The 17857-nt window shown below is 36.3% G+C and overlaps 1 protein-coding gene across 1 annotated transcript in view; it reads right to left on the minus strand.

Annotated features, from left to right (window-relative positions):
* Positions 1-17857, minus strand: part of SPAG17 (sperm associated antigen 17) — a 219011-nt gene that overhangs the window by 117064 nt on the left and 84090 nt on the right. Inside the window, exons 14-15 of the mRNA XM_021716455.1 lie at positions 5503-5730; positions 5193-5408 (exon numbers count right to left, since the gene is read on the minus strand). Of these exons, the coding sequence (XP_021572130.1) occupies positions 5193-5408; positions 5503-5730 (444 nt within the window). The remainder of the gene's footprint in view (positions 1-5192; positions 5409-5502; positions 5731-17857) is intronic.

Below are 17857 nucleotides of genomic sequence, written 5' to 3' on the forward strand. Positions count from 1 at the left end.
CTTTGCTTTTAGATGTTCACCTGTTTCAAACCTCTACTTCATTCATATTGTTGCTCAAATGTCACCTTCTCAAGAGCCTTCTGCTTCTAACCCTGCTTTGTTCTTTTAATCATAGTATTTATCTGTACCGAGTACTATTTTTTTTGTTTATGGTTTGTCTCTCCACTTTGGATGTGAATTCCTGGAGAATAAGAACTTTATTGTATTTTCCTTACTGAACCCTGAGTCCCTGGTACCTAGTAGGAACTTAGTAAATACTTATTTTTTGACTATGTGAGAGAAATCTATATCATGTATTGAAACTGGAAATGAAGGAAGAGCCATATAGAAAGTAGAAATGTGGAAAAAAACCTACAACAAGGGTTTATTTTGAGACAAGCATAAGCTTTGACTTTTTATTCTGTGGCAAAGAGAACCTTATTTAGACTTCTAGAGGGAGAAGCTAATTATACCTAGGAAGGACAGGCCAATGTTTTTCTTTCTTTCAGGAGCTATGTACATTTTTGCTATGGGCTCCATTTTGCCTTGGGCTGGTGAAAATGACAGCATGAATGTTCCATTTTGATTTAGAGAAAAACTATAAAGCCAATTTGGTTCAGTATTTATATAAATACATCCACTCAAGAGAAAACTCAGGCCAACTATAACTCTAAATAGACCATGATGTCCCATGTGTCCTTGAAGCAATTGATATGAAATCTGTGGAATAAAAATGATTCTGTTCTGTGGTCTGCCAGATTTCTGGGAGATTTGATATTCCCTCTTGTGTTTAAGGATCCAGCAGAAAATGTCTCCAGTTTAGGAAATATGTTCTAAAAAATTATGCATCAGTTATTTTGTCAAAGGAAAGAGCATTCTAAACTAATCTCAACTCTTTATTTAATAGCAGAGAAAAATTGTGTTTTCTTTCTTTCTGATTTCTGCCTTCAGCCACATAATCCTTTGACAGTGTGATTCAGTAGTTTTTGACACATCTGGAAATGGATGCTTTCTCATCTCTTTGAAAAACAGTTTTCCTAATCTGTTTTACTTTAGAGATAACAAGATCCCTCTGCAAAGCAGTTACTTTATTAAAAAAACACCCAACAAGCATAAAGGGCACAGCTAAACCTATAGCCTCACAGTTATCAACTCTCAGGTTTTTCATAAATATCCACTAGGCCCTGTCAAGTTCAAAAACAGTCTCAGATGGAAATCTAGTGTTTGGTTAAGAAAAGCACAAATATTCAGTCCTTCATGTCCTGGGACAGGCTTTTATATGTATTTGATGCTAAAATTGTTGTGCAAGAAATATAGAGATGATTTCTGCTCTGTTTAAAGAGAGTTAAAGTTGGCTGATTTTGAAGTATGAGGCAGTTAGGGAAAAAATAGAAGATCAACAACAGCAAAGTCCCAGACACACAACAGTCACAGAGAGACAGCACGGTCCAGTGGCCTTCCCCCATTCAAATGTAATGGCTCCTGGGAGAAGGTCGACATACACCACATAGAAGAATTTATAGTTCTGGGATCTGCACTTGAGATTGCATGGCCTGTAGGATACACTATCCACTACAGCATTTTCAGCCTTGAGGATTTAGGAAGTTGCTATAATCATCTACTTTCTACCAGGATCCAGAAAGCCAATTTATATAGTTTGTCCACCAGATGGCAAAAGTTGCCTGAGCAAAACTCTATACCAACTTTAAAGAAAACATAAAACAAAGAACAAACCTCAGGCCTTACATCTCTCTGGGCCTATTCTGACTCCATATTAACCCAAAGGGACTTCTTTGTCATACATTTGTTGTCCCATAGGGTGCACTAATGCCATAACAACTCAGGTTAATTTATTCGGCTTAATTTGTTTGAGAGCTAGGCTGATAGGTAAGGGTTACTTAGGAGAGAGAAATAAAGAATCAACCCTATTGGGAAGGAAGGAAGACTCAAAGGCAACAAAATCAGCCTAAGAATCAGCATGAAGAACAAACTATAAACATGGAATATGGCTGAACCATTTGATGCATCACAAAGAATTTCTGAAATTGAGGAAGCCACAGACACAGTGGAGAAAGCATTGGTTTGAAGTTAACCTTTCATTCAAATACTGACTTCTTACCTGTGTGTGGTTGAACAAGTTAGTTAATATTTCTAGGTCTTGGTTCCTCTATCGGTAGAACTGGGATGATACTATGTTTTTCATTGGCTTGATATTTATATACATATTGCTCAATATATGTAAGTTATCTTAGCCTGGTGCTTGGAATATACGTAAGTTATCTTAGCCCTGGTGCTTGGAATATAGCAGGGTAGTATTAAATAAGTGTCATCTCTCGCCTCTTCCAGCCCCTCACTTGTCTCCTCTCCCAGCAGGGGAGCATCTTTCCCTTAATTCCACACCATTGATTATTTCCTCTTCTAACCTTTTCTAGATGAATGCAAAGGGTAAGATGACCATCAGTCAATACTGACAACACTATTCTCTTGTAGCACCTACCGTTTGTTTTTTTAAAGATGATTTAAAAACATAACACATACAGAAAAGTACATGACACATAAATGTTTAACAGAAGGAATAATTATCAAGATGAACGTCTCAGCATCTCAGACATCTTATGTGTGTAATTCAACAATCACAGCTCTTTATAAAACTTTCATATTAATTCTAATCTTTTTGTGGATTGTTTTGGGTTTTCTACATATGCAATGTTTATAAGTAATTTGGTTTGTTTCTTTCTTTTCAAACCTTACACTTTTATCTCTTTTTCTTGTTTGTTGGCTTATACTTCCAATACCATACTGAATACAAGTGTTTATGGTGGACATCTTGATCTCAAAGAGAAATATCTCAACTTTTCACCTTGATATATAAGGTTTGTAGTAGTAATTTTTGAAATGACATTTATAAGATTGAGGAGTTTTCTTCTGTTGCTAGTTTGCTAAGCTTTTTCCCCCCATAAATTGCTATAGAATTTTAAATGATTTTTCTGCATCTATTATATGATTATGTGACTTTTTACTAATATGTTGATTGATGAATTAATTTTACAATGTACATATTTTTCTTCTATTCCTGTCATAAATGCAAACTTTAGGGATGTATTACTATCATTTAGTATACACTAGACCAGTTTTCATGTTTTATTTAAGATTTTCCCATCTGTATTCATGAATGAATTTAATTTGTAATTTTCTTTTGTTGCATTATCCTTGTCAGTTTTATTATCAAGTTTATACTAGCTTTATAAAATGACTAGAGGAGGATACCTTAGTTTTCTGTTTTCTAGAATAACTTTTGTTAAGATTAGAACTACTTCTTTTCTGAGAGTTTGATATCTCTTGCCAATGAGATCATTTGGACTAGGTATGTCCTAGTTGGAAAGATTCTCGATTATTGGTTTAATTAATATAATTGGTTATAAGACTACTCAGGCTTTCTATTTCCTTTTGAGTAATTGTTGGTAAGTTCTACTTTTCCAGTAATTGCCCACTTTATTTTCAGATTAATGAAATAAAGTTGTTTATATCATCAGGTTATCTTTTTAATTTCTGTAGGATATAAGGAAAGTCACTGTTCCCTTATTCCTGATTTGGTTTTTATTCCCAATATGATTTTATTTGTGATATAGCTATTCATGCCTTCTTTTTTGTGATTAGTCTTGTATAAAAGATTTATCAATTTTATTAGTCTTTTCAAAGAATCAAATTTTTGCATTTTTCTTCTATATTGCATCTATGTTTTCTAGTTCATTGATTTACTCTGACTTTTGTTGTTTTCTACTTTATTTTGATTTATTTTGTTCATCTTTATATAACTTGAGATTGATGTTTAGTTAATTTTTAGCTTACTTAAAAATATATTTATTTAAAGCTATAAACTTCTTTTGGAGTAACTTTTGTTTTAGCTACATTCTATAGTTTTGATGCTAAGTATTTTTATCAAAATTTAATTCGAAATATTTCCTAATTTCCATTGTGACATTCTCTTTGTTCTAGGTGCTATAGAGAAGTGTATTTCTTAGTTTCGAAACATTCTGTGATTTTCTAATTATCTTTTGGTAATTGATGTCCACCATAATTTCACTGTAGTATAAGGACATACTCTGTGTAGTTTTGATACTGTGACAATTTTTCAAGGTTTATTTTATAACCCAATATATTATTAATATTTTAAAAATAAACATATAACTTCTAAAAAGATATGGTAGAATGGGGGCCTTAATGTAGGCATATAAATATCAAACGGGTAGAAAATGATAACTAATGCCATATAAAAGTGTAGATTAATTATAAGCATGAAACGCTAAGGGAAGCATTTCCGTATGGACACACCTAGCAAGGCTTCATGAGGGTGTCGCTGAACTCTAATCATATAAAAAACAGAACTCTAGGTGGAGTATATTGTCAAAAAATGGCCTAGAAATTGAAAAAAACAGTCTGTGTAGAAGAAATTAGACCTAATTCTTTGTGGCTAGAATATAGGATGAGTGAGCAAAAGGGAAAAGGTAGAAAGAGTTTGGAAAAAGTGATTTATTACTACTGGAGAAGCACGTAAAGCAGGCCAAGAAGTTGGGTTTTATTTTACAGGTAGTAGGGAGTCATTGAGGGTTATAAGCAGATAAATAAAAGAGCTGTATTTGAAGTAGATTAATCTGATTCCTTTGCATAAAGTAGTTCAGTACATTTTGTACCCTCTAAAATAATGCTATTTATAATGCTGTACTCTAAAATGAGAGTAATGACTTATAAGGAGGAGACAAGGGGAATTGATGTTTATTGAGCATTGATTTTGTACCAAGCTACTTGATATTTCATTACATTATTTCAGATAGATTTTTATAATTTTAACATGCAATCACAATAACTCTGTGAAATACTTATGATAAAAGTTTTAAGTACGTTCACTACATTAAATTTACTAAGGTAAGAGCAGACTAAGAGGCATTAGGATATTTTGAAAAGCAAAGGTTAAAATAAGAACTTACTAAATAATAATAATACTCAGCAATAAAGTTTAGTTAACTAAATAACTTAAATATTAAGTGATTTTTTTCAGTTTAAGTAGGCAGGCATTTAAATTTAAACTGAAATAATGCACCTTGAACTTGTTTTTGTTTGTTTATGTATACTATAACAGTAAGCATACTATTTTCTCTCTCTCTCTCACACACACACACACACACACACACACACACACACACACTTTTACTTACTCAAAGACTTAGGTTGGGGCTCAGTTTTCATGCTGGTGTCTTGCTTGGACAGCTCTCCATTACCAGAGTTGGAGCCTTTCGAATTATTTGAATCAGATTGTTTCATATTGTTAGCATCAGGATGACTGGGATTTGAAGGCTTTCTATTGCTCTCATCTTGCACAGTCTGTGACCAATTCTGATTCACAAATATTACTCTGTCTTTGGCTTCAATATCTAGCCATTGTAAAAAGCATCCATGAGATATAATATTAGAAAATGGACAAACGTAAAATGCAAGAACGGCTTTTGTTCCCTCCATGCAGCGTACCTGCTTGCTGATGGGCTTCGTGGCCGTTCATTTTCCTGATGTGCTGCTGCCTTATGTGCTTAGCAAATCTGGCAGGGTTGTCCCACGGTATGCTGCACGCTTCAAAGTCCGCCCCACACATCATCCCAGAAGGCTTTAGTGTCCCTTTTTCATCGACCTCAGAGAGCTTTAGGCTCTCAAAAGTAAACATCTTGAAGGCTCGTTCTACTTCATTCCAGCTCAAGACTTCTGCAAGAAAGCAGAACCCATGCTGCTAGGAATGCTGCGATCGGCAGGTGGTGCAGGGCTAGCAAAAGAGTCTGTCCACCAAAAGGACCAGGGACTCATGCCATGATGAGTCTTGATCTGACTTGGAACAAATACCAGAAGTGCCTAGTGCTAAGCAAACTACACAGTCAAGATATAATTTACCCAAGTAATGTTCCCAAACTGCTTCATAGCTTAATCAACATTAGGTGTCGAGATTCATTTGCATGGAGTTCCAGATACCATATTGGTTGAATATGCTTACAATTTACCACTTTTGAGGAAAAGCACCCTTTGCTGCTGTTGTAATTTGAAAAAGAGAAATTAATGATTTGTGTCTAATGTAGACTGCTATATTTAATAGGGTTTTCTGCTCATTTGAGCTCAGAAAAGACCTCCTTCCTCCCACAAAATTCCAGTAAAGTCTGATATGAGAAGGAATTCTAGATCTTATATTCTTAATGAACCCTCTTCTCACTGTGTTCAGAGAGCACAAAATGACCCCTCCTGTCGTGAGTAGCTGTCAATTTGCATCAATCAACTCTCAGCACCATGTTGACAGGAGGCTCTCTATTCAGCCCCACATCCCTGAGCACAGAGAGGGTGCTCAGATGCAGACTCTACTACCATCAACTCTCTCCTATGGCTTTCTTCCCATCTCTTGCTCAATAACGTAGGAAAAATGTTTTCTATTGGGCATCCAAAGACCAGAATTTTAGTCTTGGCTTTGCTACTGTTATTATAATCCTGGAGCAAATGATTTAACCTACTAGGACCTCAGCATTCCTATCTGAAAATACATTTGGACTAGATTAATTCCTAATTACTTTTAATTTTCAGTTGGAAATTTGCATGGCTCTATGATTCATCTTTATTCATAAAAATTTAATTTCTGGATACAAATATTGTTCTCGTGATTTTCTCTCAAAATAGGTTTAAATACGAGCTTCTAATAGCACAGGCTACTAAGATATCTACATCTATCTCCTAGCTAACACTCTGTATTATTCAGATTACTTTCTCTTCTCTGATTAGAAGAGAAAGGTTCTGGTTGAATTAATGTTTTCTTCCTCATTGTTAGTCAAACTAAGGCACAGTCTTACTGTGAGTTTTCTAATCTACCAACAGGATCATTTGGTGGCTATCTTTGACACTGGAATATAATGCTTTCACTTTTTTATTTTAAATACTTTTATTGGAGCATATTTGAACACATTATGGAGTACATATAATATTTTGTTACATGCATAGAATGTATAATGATTAAGTCACAGTGTTTGGGATATTCATCCCTTCAAAAACTTGAAGTCATTATGTGAAGCAAAATAAGCCTGACGCAGAAAGACAGATATCACATGCTTCATATATGGCAGCTAAAAAGGTTGATTTCATGGAGGTAGAGAGTAGAATGATAGCTATCAGGAGCCATTGTATGTCTTCTTTTGAAAAATGCCTATTCAGATGATTTGTCTATGATTTAACAGGATTGTTTGTCTGTTTTGCTATGGAGTTGAGTTCCTAATTTATTTTGAATATTAGTTCCTTGCCAGATGAAAACTTGTAAATAGAATCTCTTATTCTGTAGGTTGTCTCTTCATTCTGTTGTTTCCTTTACTGTGTGGAAGCTTTATATTTTGATATAATCTATTTTTGTTGTCTGAGATTTTTATTTTTATTTTAAAGACATGGGATATAATTCATGGTTAAGAATATAAATGGTCATTGTACTTGTAAAGTTTGGACCTCACTTTGGTTCCCAGTTCACTTGGTTTGAGATCAAGTACCCTTACTGATGAAGGGTGCCCTCACCTCCTTCCCCTGGCAGTTTCCCACTACTTCCAATCCCTTTCCTGTAATATCATGATAATTGTTCGGAGTCTGCTTATACGCGAGAACACATCTTACTTGGTTATTTGTTTCTGTGATAGATCACTGAGTATTATAGACTCTAAGTCTATTCAAGTTGCTGCGAAGTCCATAATTTTGTCCTTTTATATGGTTGCGTAATATTCTATTGTGTATAAGTACCACATTTTAAAATCCAGTCCACTTTTGTTGGGCAGCACGATTAGTTCCATGTTTTTGCTCTTGTGAATAATGCTGCAATAAACATGTGTGTGCAGGTATCTCTTTCAAAACGTGATCTGAGTTCCTTTGGTTGTATTCCCAGAAAGGGGACAGCTGGGTCGTATGGAAGGTCCATTTTTAGATCTTTTGGGACTCACCACACTGTTTTCCACAGAGGTTGTACTAGTTTACACTCCCACCAACAGTGTAGAAGTGTTCCCTTTTCCCTGCATCCTCTCCAGTGTCTGTTGCTTTTTGAGTTATTGTTGTTGGTCATCCTGACTGGAGTTAGGTGGTATCTCAGTGTGGTTTTAATTTGCATTTCTTTAATGATTAGTAAATGGACAAAAATTGGAAGCATTTCCCGTGAAAACTGGAACAAGACAAGGCTGCCCACTTTCACCCCTCCTGTTCAACATTGTGTTGGAAGTCCTAGCCAGAGCAATCAGACAAGAGAAAGAGATCAGGGGCATCCAAATAAGAAAAGAGGAAGTGAAGTTATCCCTCTTTGCTGACGATAAGATTCTATACCTTGAAAATCCAAGAGAACCTGTCAAAAAACTTCCTGCACTGATAAAGACTTTGGTGAAGTTTCAGGGTACAAAAATCAATGGGTAAAAGACAGTGGCATTCTTATACACCAACAACAAACAGGCAGAGAAACAAATAAAAAGCACAATCTCATTCACAATAGAAACAACACCAACAAAAATGAAGTACCTCAGTATCTTCCTGACCAGAGAAGTGAAAGAATTTTACAATGAAAACTACAAAACACGACACAAAGAAATCAAAGATAACACAAATGGAAAACTGTTGCTTGCTTATGAACTGGAAGAATCACCATTGTTAAGATGTCCATTCGACTAAATGCAATCTACAGATTTAATGCAATACCCATTAAATTACCAGCATCATTCTTCTCAGACCTAGAAACAACAATAAGTTCATATGGAAACATAAAGGACCACAAATAGGCAAAACAATCCTCAGCAAGAGAAACAAAGCAGGAGGTATAACACTTCCAGACTTTAAACTTTAAGGCTACAATAATAATTTTGAAAAAAACCCCTGATATCGGTACAAGAACAGGCATATGGACCAGTGGAACAGCATAGAGATTCTGGAAGCAAAAACTGAATTTCTCAACCAATGCATCTTTGACAAAGCCTCCACCAACAACCACTGGGGAGAGGAGAACTTATTCAGTAAATGGTGCTGGGAAAACTGACTGATCACATACAGAAGAGTAAAAGAAGACCCCTACCTATCACCATACACAAAAATCAACTCTAAATGAATCAAAGACCTAAACATAAGACCTTAAACTATAAGAACCTTAGGAAATGCAGAAGACACCCTTATGGAAATTGGAACTGGCAACCAATTCCTGATCAAAATCCCAAATGCCCATGCCATAAGAGATAAGATAGATAATTGGGACCTCATCAAATTGAAAAGCTTCTGCAAAGCAAAACAAACCAAGAGAGTGGGGAGACAGTGCACAGAATGAGAAAAATATTTGCCAACTGTTTATCTGACAAAGGTTTAACATTTAGTATCTACAAGGAACTCAAATGTGCCAAAAAGAAAAAAATAAACAGCTAACTAAAAAGTGGCCAAAAAATATGAATAGACACTTCTCAAAAGAAGACATATGAGCAGCCAACAGACACATGTTGCCTGAGATTTTGAGGTCTTAGCCATACAGTCTTTGCCTACACCAATGCCTTGGTATAGTTTTATAGTTTTAGGTCTTACATTTAAATATTTAACTAATTTTTAGTTGATATTTATAGATAGCAAGAAATATGGGTCTAGTTTCATTCTTATGCAAATGGATAACCAGTTTTCTCAGCACCATTTATTGAAAAGACTGCCCTTTTCTCCATGTATGCTCTTGGCACTTTGTCAAAAATCAGTTGGCTGTAAATATGTGGATTTATAACTGTGTTCTCCATTTGGTTCCTTTGGCCTACGTGTCTGTTTTTATACCAATACCATGATGCTTCGGTTGCTAAAACCTTGTAATATATTTTGAAGTTAGGTAGTGTGATAACTCCAACTTTTTGTTGTTGTTGTTCAGGTTTGCTTTAACTGTTTTGGGCTCTTTTTTGGTTACATACAAATTTTAGGATTTTAAAAAACTTCTGTGAAAAATGTTACTGAAATTTTGATAGAGATTACATTGAATCTGTTGATTGCTTTGCGTAGTATGGTAATTTTTACAATACCAATTCTTCTAATCCATGAGCATGAGATGTCTTTCCATTTTTTTCATATCCTTTTAAATTTCTTTAATCAGTGTTTTGTAGTTTTCCTTGTAGAGGTCGTTTACCTCCTTGGTTAAGTTTACTCATGGGCATTATATTATTTTTGTAGCTATTATAAGTGGAATTGCTAGCTCATTATTGGTATATAGAAAAACTACTGACTGTTGTAGGCTGATTTTTGTATCTTGCAATTTACTAATTTATTTATCAGTTAAAAATTTTTCTTTTTCAAATTTTACCTAATAAATTTTAAACTGTACAATAAAATGATTTCTAGAAAACATACATTGATCCTAAAGGTATGCTTATATATTTTTTTATTATATATATTTTATTTTAAAGATGTGGGGTACCATTCAGGATTAGGGATGAAGTGAGCAACATACAGGTATAAAGTTTGGGCCTCCCTTTGGTTCCCACTTTGCCTAGTTTGAGACAGGTACCCTTATTGATGTTATGTGTCCCCCTCCACCCTAAAAATTTTTTTTTGGTGGAGTCTTTAGATTTCTCTAAATGTAAGATTATATCATCTGCAAAAGGGACAATTTTACTTTTCTCCTTTTCCAGTTTGGATGCCTTTGATTTATTTATCTTGCCTGATTGTTCTGGCTAAGAACACTAGCACTAGATTGAATAGGAGAGGTGAAAGGTGGCATTTTTGTCTTGTTTCAGTTCTTAAAGGATTTTTGACTTCTCCTCATTTAGAATGAAATTAGCTATGGGTTAATCATCTATGGCCTTTATTGTGTTGAAGTATATTCCTTCCATACCTAGTTTGTTGAAAGTATTTTTTTAACATGAAGAGATATTAAATGTTATCAAAGGCTTTTTCCATGTCTGTTGAGACAATCATGTGGTTTTTTCCTGATTTGGTTGATATGATGTATTGTTATTATGTTTTATTATAAAGATGTGGAGTACAATTCAGGGTTAGGTATACAAATGTTGATTACGCAGGTACGATTACATTGTTGATGAGTTATGTCCCTCCCTCCCCTCGCAGTTTCCCTCAAATGCCAATCCCCCACCCCCTTCCCTGACAGTTTACTACTACTGGCCAATTCCTTTCTTATAGCATTATATTTGTTGAAAATCTGCTTATGAGTGAGAACATATGGTACTGTGTTCTTTATTTCTGTGATAGATCACTGAGTATGATCGACTTTAAATCCATCCAAGTTGCTGCAAAGTCCACGTTTGTCCTTCTTTATGGCTGCATAATATTCCATTGTGTATATGTACCACATTTTTAAAATCCAGTACAGCTTTGATGGGCATCATGGTAGGTTCCATGTTTTTGCTATTGTGAATAGAGCTGCAACAAACATACATGTGAAGGTACCTTTTTTGTAGAATGATTTGCGTTCCCCTGGGTATATTCCCAATAGAGGAATTGCTGAGTCAAATGGAAGGTCAATTTCTAGTTTGTTTAGAAATTGCCACACTGTCTTTCAAAGAGGTTGCACTAGTTTGCATTCCCACAGGCAGTGTAGAAGCATTCCTTTTACTCTGCATCCTCCACAGCATCTGTTGTTGTTTGGTTTATTAATGATGTCCATTCTCACTGGGGTTAGATGGTATCTCAATGTGGTTTTGGTTTGCATTTCTCTGATGATGAGTGAGGCTCAGTACTTTTTCATGTGTCTGTTGGCTTCCCATATATCTTCTTTTGAGAAGTGTCTATTCATGTCTTTTGCCCACTTTTTAATGGGGCTGTTTGTTTTTTTCCTTTTGACACATTTGAGTTCGTTGTAGATCCTAGATGTCAGGCCTTTGTCAGACACACAGTTTGCAAATATTTTTTTCCCATTCTGTGGGCTGTCTCCCTGCTTACTTGATGGTTTCTTTTGCTTTGTAGAAGCTTTTCAGTTTGATGAGGTTCTACTTGTCTATTTTATTTCTTATGGTATGGGTCTTTAGGATTCTGCATAGGAATTGGTTGCCAGTTCCAATTTCCATAAGGGTATCTCCTGCGTTTTCTAAGATTCTTATAGTTTGAGGTTTTACGTTTAGGTCATTGATCCATTTAGAGTTCGTTTTTGTGTATGGTGATAGGTAGGGGTCCTGTTTCAATCTTCTGCATATGATCAGCCAGTTTTCCCAGAACCACTTACCAGAATAGGTTCTCTCCCCAGTGGTTGTTTTTGGAGGCTTTGTCAAAGATGAGTTGGTTGAGAAATTGAGGCTTTGCTTCCAGAATATCTACCCGTTCCATTGGTCTATATGCCTGTTCTTGTACCAATACCAGGCTGTTTTGATTACTGTAGCCTTATAGTAAAGCTTGAAGTCTGGAAATGTGATACCTCCTGCTTTGTTTCTTTTGTTAAGGATAGTTTTGGTGATTCCTGGTCCTTTATGCTTCCGTATGAATTTCTGTATTGTCATTTCCAGGTCTGAGAAGAATGATGTTGGTAACTTAATGGATATTTCATTGAATCTGTAGATTGCCTTTGGTAGGATGGACATTTTAACAATGTTGATTCTTTTTATCCATGAGAATGCATGAGAATGATATATTTTTCTATTTGTTTGTGTCTTCTTGGATTTCTTTGAGCAGTGTTTTGTAGTACTCATTGTAAAGGTCTTTCACTTCTCTGGTTTGGAAGATGCCGAGGTATTTCAATTTTTTGTAGCTATTGTGAATGGGATTGTGCTTTTAATTTGAGTCTCTGCCTGCTTGTTGTTGGTGTATAGGAATACAATCATCTTTTGCAAATTTATTTTGTACCCTGAGATTTTGGCAAATTCCTTTATCAGTGCGAGCATGTTTTTTTTTTAAAATAAATTCTCTTGAATTTTCAAGATATAGGATCATATCATCAGCAAAGATGAAAAATTTTACTTCCTCTTTTCCTGTTTGGATACCCCTGATTTCCTTCTCCTGTACAATTGCCCTAGTTAGGACTTCCAACACAATGTTAAACAAGAGGGGTGAGAGTGGGCAGCCTTTTCTTGTTCCATTTTCAGGGGAAATGTTTCCAGTTTCTGTCCACTTAGCAATATGTTAGCTGTGGGTTTACTAATTTGAGACATGTTCATTCTATACCTAGGTGTTTGAGGGTTTTTATCAAGAAGTGATGCTGGATTTTATAAAAAACGTTTTCTGGATCTAATTATCTAATCATGTGGTTCTTGTTTTTACATCTGTTGATGTATTTAATTACATTTATGGCCTTGTGAATGCTGAACCAGCCCTGCAACCTGGGGTTGAAGCCTACTTGGTCATGGTGGATGATTTTTGAGATGTATTTTTGTTTCTGATTTGCTGGAATTTTGTTGAGGATTTTTTCATCTGTGTTCATAAGGGATAATGGCCTGTAGTTCTCTTTTTTTGTTGGATCTTTACCCAGTCTGGGTATCAGTGTGATGTTAGCTTTGTAAAATGATTTGGGGAGAATTCCATCTTTCTCAATTTCCTAGAATGCTTACAATAGGATTGGTATCAGCTCCTCCTTGTATGTTATGTAGAATTCTGCTGGAAAGTCATCCGGTTCTGGGTCATTTTTGGAGGTAGTTTTTGTATGACAGAGTCCATTTCCTGGGTTGTTATTGGTCTATTTAGTGTTTCAATGTCTTTTTGTTTCAACCTGGGGAGGTTGTGTGATGTCAGAATGTCCTCTATTTTGTTTAGGTAATCAAGTTTGTTTCCATACAGGTGTGCATAGCAAACTCTGATAATCTTTTTCACTTCTTCAGGATCAATTGTGATTTGATCTTTTGCATTTCTGATATGTTTATTTGGGCTTTTTCTCTCTTTTTCTTGGTCATTCTGGATAAAGGTTCATCAATCTCTTTTATTCTTTCAAAAAATCAGCTTTTGTTTTGTTGGTTTTTTCAATGATATTTTTGTCTTCTGTGTCCCATATTTGGGTCCTTATTTTGGTGATTTGGATACTTCTGCTAAATTTAGGGTTTTGGTGACCTTGTCTTTCTAGCTTCCTTAGGTGATTTCTTAGGTTATTAACTTGTGATCTTTCTGTTTTCTTGATGTGTGTTTATAGAGATAAATTACCCTCTTAAAATTGTTTTCATGGCATCCCAGAGGTTTTGATAGGATGTTTCTTTATTTTCTTTCTTTTTTTTTATTGAGTTGGAGTCTCACTGGAGTGGACCGGAGTGCAGTGGCCACTCCTGGCCACTGCAGCCTCTACCTCCTGGGTTTCGGTGATCCTTCCGCCTCAGCTTTCCAAGTAGCTGGAACTACAGGTGTGTGCTACCATGCCCGGTTAATTTTTGACTTATTGTAGAGATGAGGTCTCGCCAGGTTGCTCAGGCAGGTCTTGAACTCATGGGCTCAGGCAATCCACTCACCTCAGCCTCCCAAAGCGCTGGGATAACAGGCTGAGCCACCGAGCCCGGCTTGTTTCTTTATTTTCAATCATTTCTAGGAATAATTTAATTTCTGTTTTGATTTCTATGTTGACCCAGTAGTCATTCAGCATCATACTATTTAGTGTCCTAGTCTTTGTGGGTTTGAGGGGATTTTTGTTGGTTATGATATTTATTTTTATTTCACTGTGGTCTGAGAAGATTAATTGCAGATTTCAACCTTATGGAATTTGTTTATGCTTGACTTATGGCCAAGCATGTGATTGATCTTGGAGTATGCTCCATGTGGTGATGAGTAGAATGTATATTCTGTGATTGTTGGGTGGAATAACCTGTAGGTATCTATTAAGTCCATTTGGTTGAGTGTCAAGTATAGGTTCTGGATCTCCTTGTTAATTTTTTGCCTCAATGATCTATCTAGGACTGTTAGTGGGGTATTCATTTCCCTACATTAATAGTGTGAGAGTCAATATCTTTTTTATGTTTACTTAGTAGTTGCTTTATAAATGCTGGTATTCCTGTTTTGGGTGCATGTATGTTTAGGATGGATATCTCTTATTGATGGATAAATCTTTTATCATTATGTAGTGTCCCTTTGCATCTTTTTAAAATTTTTGATAGCTTAAAGGTTGTTTTGTTTGATATTAAGATTGTGTCTCCTGCTTTCTTTTGTGATCCATTTGCCTGGAAACTTGTTTTTCATTCTTTAACTTTGAGTCTGTGTGTGTCCCTTGTAGTGAGAAGAGTCTCTTGGGTGCAACAGATAATTGTTTCATGTTTTCTTATCCAGTTTACCATTCTGTGTCTTTTCAGTGGTGCCTTTTGTCCATTCACATTTAGGTTGATTATACAAATGTGATCGTTTATCCCTGTCATGTTGTTTTTTTCTTTGTTTGCCTGTTTTCTTTGGGCTTTGGTGTTGATGTAGTTGCATATTTTCTAGTTTCTTGTTGTGCTGTGTTCTGTTGATTCTGTGCTTTGCTGTTCTCTTAGAAAATGTGTGATCATGATTTTTTTTTCTTTCTTCTGTGCTTAATATCTTTTTAAGTGTCTCCTGTAGAGTTGGTCTGGAAGCTGCATAATCTCTTAGGGATTAGATGTCTGGGAAAGGTTTTAATTCTCCATCACTGATGAAGTTGAGTTTGGCTGGATAGAAAATTCTTGGTTGAAATTGTTTATCTTTGAGAACTTTGAATATAGGAGTCCAGTCTTTTCTTGCTTGTAGTGTTTCTGCTGATAGGTCTGCTGCTATTCTGATTGGTTTTCCCCAGTAGGTAGTCTGACCTTTCTCTCTTGCTGCCTTTAGGATTTTTTCTTTTGTGCCTACTTTGTGTAGGTGAATTACTATGTGTCTAGGGGTTGGTCTCCTCCTTTGATGTCCTGCGGGGGTTCTCTGTATCTCTTGTACTTGGCTGGTCAAATCTCTGGTGAGATGGGAAAAGTTTTCTTGGATTACCTCCTGGAATACTTGCTCCAATTGTTACCCATTTCGCTTTCTTCTCTGGGATACCTATCAGGTGAAGGTTCAGCCTCTTGATAAAATCACACATCTCTTGTAGGCTTCATTCTTTCTTTCTGAATCTTCCTTTTATGTTTTTCACAGATTGGGTTAATTCCATGTTCTGGTTTTCAAGTTCTGAGATTCTTTCTTCAGCTAGATTAATTCTGCTTTCTATGCTTGTCATCTTTTTATTTATTTCCTGGATGAAATTTTTTATTGCCAAAATATCGGTTACAAGTTCTTTCAATGTTGCATTTTTTCTTTCTTGAGTCTTAATCACTGTTTCCATCCATTCTCTAATCCCTGTCATAATCTGGGGTCAGTTGTGGGTGACTTCCATTGTTTGGGCACCAAGCTCTGATTTTTCAGGAGTTTTTTTTTTTGGCACACTTGAAATTGCCTGAGGTCTTCCTTTGGTTTTTCCTCATTTGTGACAGATCTCTTGTTTTTCTCTTTAGTTCTGTTATGCAGTGTCAGTGGGAGAGGCTTTCCCTTCTGATGTTTGCTCAGTCCTCTATTCTTCCCTGATCTGGGCTCTGGATTTGTTCTATATTTTGAAATAGGATGGTGCATGTGAAGCTTTGCTGTCTCTTGTAGTTTTGGAATTTGAATAAAGTATGGGATGGGCCTCTAGGATTCAGAAACAATGTTCACTTATTGTGGTATGTGTTCCCTGAGACCCACTCCCCACCACCACTCTATATGATGATGCAAATCAGAAACCAATGCAAAAAACAATTGAACACTTACACACAGACATACACACACCTTCCTAAGCAAACTGGAAAAACATCAAAGTGAAACAAAAGAAACAACAACCTAAAACCAAGAAAACTAAACACCCACACACATGCCTAGCACAAAGTGAATAGAGAAGAAAAACAGGAAGACCTGAAAAAAAAAAAGGAATTCAGTTAAACCCTCACATATAAATTGACACACACCTTAAGCTATGAAAAATAAAAATAGCAAAACCCATAATAACAAAAGAGCAAAAATAAGCCAACAACAACAAAATTGAAAGATGAACACTCAATCATTCACATACACATATAAACAGAAAATGACAAATAAAAGGAGAAAGACACAGAAAAAGAAAAGAAAATAATTTGGGGGGGATGCAGATCAAACCCTCACATACACATTCATGCACAAAGGAAAAATATTTTAAAAAATTGATGGACTAACAAAATTTTTTTTTTTTTTTAAAAACCACCCTTGCCCTCTTTTGGCAGACTCTGTAATTATTCCTCTAATCAGGTCTCTTCTCCAGAGCCACCTCTTTCACTCTCTCAGTGTCAGGAGCAGGGAAAGAGGAGGGGCAGTGGAGGTGGGTGGGACTGTAGTCCTCCCTTCCCACTCTCATATGGTCAAGGAGATTGCCTCTGTTAAGGAGATGTGGGAGTGTCTCTTCCCCAGGTATGTACTTGTGGGTGTGCCCCAGCCACGTCTATCCAGGAATGGAGTTCTCCTATTGCAACCGACATCCAGGTTCTGCCTGGGTTTGTTCCTCTCAGTCGTGGCCCAGCTATATGGTTCTAACACTCAGAGGATTGCTGGTGAGAGGGGGTTTGGGTCAGCCCCAGACTCATCACTGATCTTTTTGGAGTCCTTCCTCATCCTTTTCTGGCCACACCATTTTTGCCATGACTGGACCAGGGTAGGAGGTGGGGCGCCTGGAACTCAGCAGTCTCAGGATACTGTCTCTGGGTCATGATCAATCCCTGAGTAATTGATCCACCAGTCACAGAGATCTGGTCTGTTTCTCTGTGGTGAGCAAGTCAGAGCACTTTCCTGCCCCACCTTCAAGATGGTGGTGGGGTGCCTCTCTTGTCCTCTTCTGTGGGAGTTTGCCTCTGGACTCTCTCTGCAGCCCCTGCTGCGAGTGCCCTGCCAGGCACTGAAGTGGTTGGCAAAGCCTGGAGCTGGCAGTCTCTCC

The sequence above is a fragment of the Carlito syrichta genome, unplaced genomic scaffold, assembly GCF_000164805.1.
Source record: "Carlito syrichta isolate Samal-C Ts95f unplaced genomic scaffold, Tarsius_syrichta-2.0.1 Scaffold308819, whole genome shotgun sequence".
Classification (NCBI taxonomy): Eukaryota; Metazoa; Chordata; class Mammalia; order Primates; family Tarsiidae; genus Carlito; species Carlito syrichta.